Source organism: Syngnathoides biaculeatus, chromosome 2 (assembly GCF_019802595.1).
Source record: "Syngnathoides biaculeatus isolate LvHL_M chromosome 2, ASM1980259v1, whole genome shotgun sequence".
Classification (NCBI taxonomy): Eukaryota; Metazoa; Chordata; class Actinopteri; order Syngnathiformes; family Syngnathidae; genus Syngnathoides; species Syngnathoides biaculeatus.
Window position 1 is genome coordinate 23,349,164 of NC_084641.1, and position 6,588 is coordinate 23,355,751.

The 6,588-nt window shown below is 38.9% G+C and overlaps 1 protein-coding gene across 1 annotated transcript; it reads right to left on the reverse strand.

Annotated features, from left to right (window-relative positions):
• Positions 1–1,216: 1,216 nt before the first annotated feature.
• snrpg (small nuclear ribonucleoprotein polypeptide G) lies at positions 1,217–5,029 on the reverse strand. Its single transcript, XM_061809494.1, has 4 exons — positions 4,872–5,029; positions 4,670–4,692; positions 4,099–4,223; positions 1,217–1,402 (listed from the first exon to the last, which is right to left on the reverse strand). Exons 1-4 carry the CDS (start codon positions 4,901–4,903, stop codon positions 1,352–1,354), a joined length of 231 nt encoding a protein of 76 aa, XP_061665478.1. The 5' UTR covers positions 4,904–5,029; the 3' UTR covers positions 1,217–1,351.
• Between the last annotated feature and the right edge of the window lie 1,559 nt (positions 5,030–6,588).

Sequence of the window (6,588 nt, forward strand, 5' to 3'; positions counted from 1 at the left end):
ATTTCCGTGACATGTTAACTTTTCCCAAAACACGTTATGAAGCAATATCATAACATAAAAAAACTAAGCATTTCTTTTCATAAAAACATTACATTTTAAGTCAATCAGTTAGATATATTTGTTTATCATTATATTATATATTTGATATAATTTGTTGTCTCTGCGACGTCCTATTTCAAACAGAAAATTTAAACTTGTTCCCTCTCATTTCAATTTGCAAAGTTCTGTATTATAAAATTCATCAAAATTTCACAGCAAATGTTTTCTACTGGTGAAGTTTGGGGAAAGATTGACAACGCTTTTTCGCAAAAAACCGTCGGCCTCTAAAGTAGAGCAGAGCGTGAACAACAACCATAAACTAAACTTTGTTCGACTGAATTAAGCTCATCAGAAAATAATAATGAAAAAAACCTTTACAAACCAACTTTAACAGTGTCAAAGTAAATCTTTCCAAGTTATCTGTGAAATGTTTTCTCACAGCCATGAAATTGACATTGACACCTACGGGCAATTTAGTCTTCAATCAACCGACCACGCAGTGTTTCGAATGAGAAAACCCACGCAGGCATGGGCAGAACATGCTAACTCCACACAGTTGAGCCTGGGATTTGAACGCAAGTCCTCAGAACTGCGAGGCAGATGTGTTAACCCATTGTTCACCATCTCACCCATTTCATTGAAAAAATACAATAAAATAAGGGAATTCAACTTTTGGTGATTGTCTTTAGTAATTAAATATTAACCACCCACCCATTTTCTTCTGCTGATCCAGGGTCAGGTCGCAGCAACATAAAGAAGCGCAGACTTCTCTCTCCCAAACCACTTTATTCTGCCCCTGGTGGGATCCAAAGGCAATCTAAGTCCAGGGAGGAGACGTAGTTCTGAATCATCCACTAAAGTCCAATAGTTAACTACATTGCTTCACTAGAATCCGGGATAATGTGGGGGAAATTTGTCAAATCAATTTGAAATCAATCTGAAATGCTGTCAGGATTATGCAGAACAAATGTTTGAATTTGGACTCATGTGTGACGCATTTCCTGTGTGCTGTATTTTCATCATTTCGCCTTATTTTCTAGAAGTGATTTAATTGCTGAAATCCCGTCAACGCAGCTGTGATGCAAAGCTATGCGTTCAGACGGCGGATTGTGGGCGAACGTTCACAAATAGGTGAGGCAGCAAACGACTTACGTGCGAAATATAGTTTCAAAATAAGAAGTGTATAAAGAAAATTTTATTCACAAATTCAAAAGCTCAGCCAGTTTACACAATTCAAAGACAGTTATTTTGTGTAAAGTTAAAGTTAAAAAAAAAAAAAAAAGATCCACAGACATCCCCCCTTCAGGTAGTCTCATACTCTCTCCAACGCTTCCAACATGATGATGCTGTTACCTCGGATGACCTGAAACATAAAATTGTAGTTATACACTTCAGCAAGATGAGACGCAAGCAATCAAGATTAACCCTGTAGTGAGGAGATGTTTTCATCATGGCATCAAATTCATGATTGCCTGTAAAAACACATCAGTCTTGAGCAGTTGCAGTTTTGATCACGTCGCCCAAGGCCCAAATATCAGATTTCTCTGAAACGTTACCATTCGCAACTTTCCTCTGGTACCGGGTGTGTTAAAAGGGAATTTAACACCTTGTTCTACTTTGAAAATGTTTTTGCCAAAAATCCCAAGTGTTAAACATATTCAATATTCATGATTCGCAATTCCTTATGTGCATTTTCAATACCAATTTCTTCCAAACCCCAGATCCCATGATTGAGGCGTACAAATAGACATGCCTGTGTGACATTTTAATCTATTCCGAGGACGTTCCATGCTGCTGTCTTGCATGCGTTACTGGACATCATATGGCAACAAAGCCATCGTGGAAACTATGATTCATGATTTATAGGAGCAGATCTACACTGTGTTGAGCCACAACACAAATTATAAACTGTAATTCCTGGCCTGCAGAGCACAGCTGGTTCTAAACCTCACCTTGTCCATTTGTAAAGGAAATATCATTTGGTACATACATACGCCGCAACTGTGTAAAAGCCACAAGTGCCCACATTGAAACGAGATATTTACAAAGATGGTAAGCAGAGTTTAACGCTAGTGCTGCACTAACGCTAGCACCGAGCAAACAGGGTCAGTTAAAAAAAAAAAAAAATAAAATAAAAAAAAAGTAAAAATCACTGAGACACGGCAGTAACACGCTAGCGCAAGGCTAGCATGGCCGGACTGGTAAAAGTCACTTCCTCGGCACATATATTCCACCGGATTCACTTTTACCATTTCCGCTCGAGTGCCCCCGAGTGGCCGTTAGAAATAATGCACAAATTAGACGCATTACCGCATAAACCGCAGCGTTGAAAGCGTGTGAAAAAAGTCACGGCATATAGGCCAGAAATTACGGTGAATTCTTCCTGTGTGGCCCGGTATAAATGCCTCACGGCCCGGTAACGATCTGTGGACTGGTGGTTGAGGACCACTAGTGTACATGATGTACACTACTGGTGCAAAAAAGTGATTGCTTAGACTTTTTTTTGTCCCTGATTCACAAATTTTGTACATGAATACATCTTCAATCTTTAGACACTGTATATACCCCGTAATGTCCGGCCTACAAGCCACGACTTTTTCCACACGCTTTCATCCCTGTCGGTGATGCAGCGCTAGCGTTAGCGCACCTGGTTATCAGCCTCAATACACAAAGTTTAACGCAAGCGCAGCGCTAACGCTAGTTAGCGTGGCGCTAGCGTTAAACTCTTGTGTACCGGGTCTTATAACCAGGTGCGCTATGTAGGCCGGGAATTACGGTAATGTGGCTTTGAGGTTTATTCCAATTCTTAAGGCTGTAAAACAGCCTGTAGGTTGACCTGTTGGAAGACAATCATGAGCATATTTTTATTTATAGAGCAATTCTTAATCTGCTTTCATTTTACATTTGTGATTTCATTGTCGCCTGTCCCTGAGGTATGTCTTGAAATGGGGGAAAAAGGAGTTTTGGACATGCAGTTCCTGCTGCATCCAATCTCTTGAGTGAGCAGGTCTTTTTTCAATACTTTTAAAAGTAAATTAAAAGGCAGACATGTGATTTGACTGGGAAAAAAAAAAACACTGAAAAGTATCTGGGGGTCTGCAAGCATGATCAAAGGACGATCACCAATTTTATTGTGCAAGTTTTATAAATTTGAATGAAATATAGATAGTACATCAATAAATAAATGCTATTCTACTTCCAAAATGTACATAATATGATCGTTCATTATTTAGGTGCATACCTTTACCTCAAAAAATTACATATTCAGCTAAGTTAACTAAATTCAATTCAGATTTGCATCATGGCATGCAAGTGAGCTTTTATCGTGAATATCGTGTCCATTCAAAAAACATTTTAATTTCTTGATTTAGTAAATGATTGAAATGCATGAATTTGACAACAATTATTAACGTCATGTGTTGTTAGCAGTAAATAATACAGACATTTTTACAAGTAATTGCTTCTGAACTCTCACCTTGTTATTGTGGTGGTCGATCGATTTTGCGAATGAAGTTGCTTAATAGAGTGGTAACTTCTTTCTTTCCAACTGTATGGACGATTTATCGTTCCACCCAATCCCATCGGAACTTATTTTTGACTTATCTATCAAGTTCTTTCACTCGAGCACCCCCATCTGTTTGTGTAAAGGCCCCATGATCTGCCCCGTAGACAACAAGCGTTTTCATTGGTCAGGAGGAACACATTTGACCAATCAACAGACGTGTATCTAATTTTCCACTTCGCTTGCAAAAGTCGGACCGGAATATGAACGAGTGTGGATTCTGGCACGGGTTACGGTCGGAATATTGCAGAAAAACGGACAATATATTTGTTTTTGTGATTAATGCAATTTAAAAAGACGGAATTCTGCCTATAAAAGGAAAAAAAAAAAAATCACGTCTGGAAAGGGTTGGCTGATGATCATGATGACAGTTGTGAATGCTTTGATGAGTGATCTTTTGACATTTCCCTGGGTTGATGGGTAGGTTAATATCGCCTCGATCTTTGAGCAATCACTTGCCAATGTCGAAAGAGAAGTAACACTGAATGGGTACTGACCACCATGCCGATGGTATGCTGCTGTCCCCCTGGTCCCATTTCCAGACAGTCATCCACCACGAGGTTCATAAAGGGGTCAAACCCTCGAAGGATGCCCTGCACGTGTCTGCCTCCATTTAATTTGACTACGACACATGCAAAAACATATTTTTGAACGTACATTTTTTTTCATATATCATTGTGATCACAAAAAACATTACAAAGTTACAAAGAAAAACACATTTTAGGGCCAGGTGATTAATCACATTTATCAGAAGCATGGTGGATATTTTTATACAGCAGGTATGGAAAGTAATCAGACCTCCTTAAAATTTTCAGTGATGTTGCAGCCATTTGCCAAAATCATTTTCTTTTTTTCTTAGTTAATGCACACACAGCATCCCATCTCGACAGATATCGAAATTGTACCAACTTCTGCATATTTAAAAAAAAAGTGAAATATCACAGCGCTCATTATTCAGACCGGAACTAGTAGTTTCTGCCTTAACTCACACGGACCACACATTTATAGACTAAAATTGCTTTCCAGCATAGGTAAGTTAATACAGTAAAAGCAACGAGGCATACTCACGCGAAAGTTTCTTGTCCATGAACCTGCAGGACGAAAAGCAACATTAAATGACATTACAGAAGCCTGGAGAATGTTTTACAAATGCTCGACCGACGTAGACACGAACACATGTTAGCTCTTTCGGCACGGTCACGTTAGCCAAATACAAAAGGATGACCACGAGAAAAAGAGTATTAAATCTTTGAGTTATAACTTATCTTACTTTTTTAGCTCGGGAGGGTGTGCTTTGCTCATTTTGCTTTTCTTTCTTCACAAGTAGACAAAAGGGAATCGTCGCCTTTTCGTTTCAGACCAGCGGAAGGAACGCGCGTTTGGCCACCGGAAATCAAGCGTCCATGTCGTCGTCTGAGAGCCAACCGGATTTGAACTACTGCCCCCTTTAGATTTTGGTCAGTATTACACTCCCATGCCGTCACCACAGGGTTGCTCAAGGGCAACAATGGATTTATAAAAAGGCCATTCAGAGATCGGGCAGAAATCAAATGTAAATATAAAATATGTAAAACATTTTTAAATAATACAAAATAACATTCTCTGGAGTACTGTGTGAAGCACATCTGCCTCACTCTTTGGAGTTTCAATCTCAACTCCAGCCTTCCTGTCTGGATTTTACACGTTTGTCAGGTTTTTGTTTGGTTCATTGAAGACTATTTGTTCTTGTTCATAGGCTATGTGTGAACTGTTGTCTATAACCTATGTGTCATCCATTTAGTACTTTCTGTAGGCTGCACACAAGCGTTGCTAATCAGGTTCATGACACTGCCCGAGGAAGATGGGAGCAAAACCCTGAGCTCCAGCAAGCCTCCCATTCGCACACAACCAATGTTTGAGTAGTCAATTATGCTAATATAGACGTAAATTGGCATGTTGTGAACGACAGGATAAGCAAGTATGATACATATTGGATTTGTACTTGGAAGAAAAAAAAAACAGTCATTACCTTGGCTAGAATGAATTCATCTGTATATCAGTCTTAGTATATCTCCAAATGTCCTGAGATCAATTAAATGAAGAAAGAAAAAAAAAAACATTCTGTAAAACTGAACCTAACAGTGTAACTCAGTTTTATATCCATCCATTTTCTTATCCTCACAAGGGCCAATGGGAGTGCTGGAGCCTATCCCAGCCGTCAATGGGCAGGAGGCGGGGTACACCCTGAACTGGTCGCCAGCCGATCGCAAGGCACATAGAGACAAACAGTCGCACTCACAATCACACCTCGGGGCAATTTAGAGCGTCAAATTAATGTTGCATGTTTTTGGGAAACAGGAGGAAACCGGAGTGCCTGGAAAAAAAACCCGCAGGTACAGTGAGAACATACAAACTCCACACAGCCCGGTCCGGGATTGAACCCGGGACCTCAGAACCGTGACACCCGGTTATACATATAGTAGCACCATAACTAATTTCGGAAAGAACTTTACAACTATATATTGAGCAAAATTATCTTATTTAATTCTATTTATTTTTTTTATATATTTAACATTTAATGTAAGAACATGACCACTCATTTCAAAGAAATATTTTATATAGCTTCATTTTTTTATACTTTTGGAAATGTTCACATCCGCAAGTATAAATAAAAAAAAAAAATTGAAATAGATTTTAGAACTCTTGAAAAAAATCTGAAGCCTACCGATTAGGTTTTCAAACAATATTTGCCATGGAAACGGTCCGCCACCCCTTTTCCCCCTTTATACATTGACAATAACATTATTGTTGGAATAAACATGAATAGCTGTTTGTCATTTTGTAAAAAAAAAAAAAATCTAAAACCCAATACACCCATGACCAAGTATTTTTAGTTTGCGCCTTCTTTTTTCACGGTGACCCAGTAGGATTATACATTTTCCCTTTGACGTCGAAAATTACCCAAGTATTCATTCACACGGGGAAATAATTAAACAGTACAGCATGAA

Coding starts and splice junctions, on each gene's coding strand:
- snrpg (XM_061809494.1), bottom strand. CDS start 4,903: ATGAGCAAAGCACACCCTCCCGAGCTAAAAAA. Junction 4,693..4,871: donor CACCCTCCCGAGCTAAAAAA/GTAAGATAAGTT, acceptor TTCGTCCTGCAG/GTTCATGGACAAGAAACTTT. Junction 4,224..4,669: donor CATGGACAAGAAACTTTCGC/GTGAGTATGCCT, acceptor CATGTGTCGTAG/TCAAATTAAATGGAGGCAGA.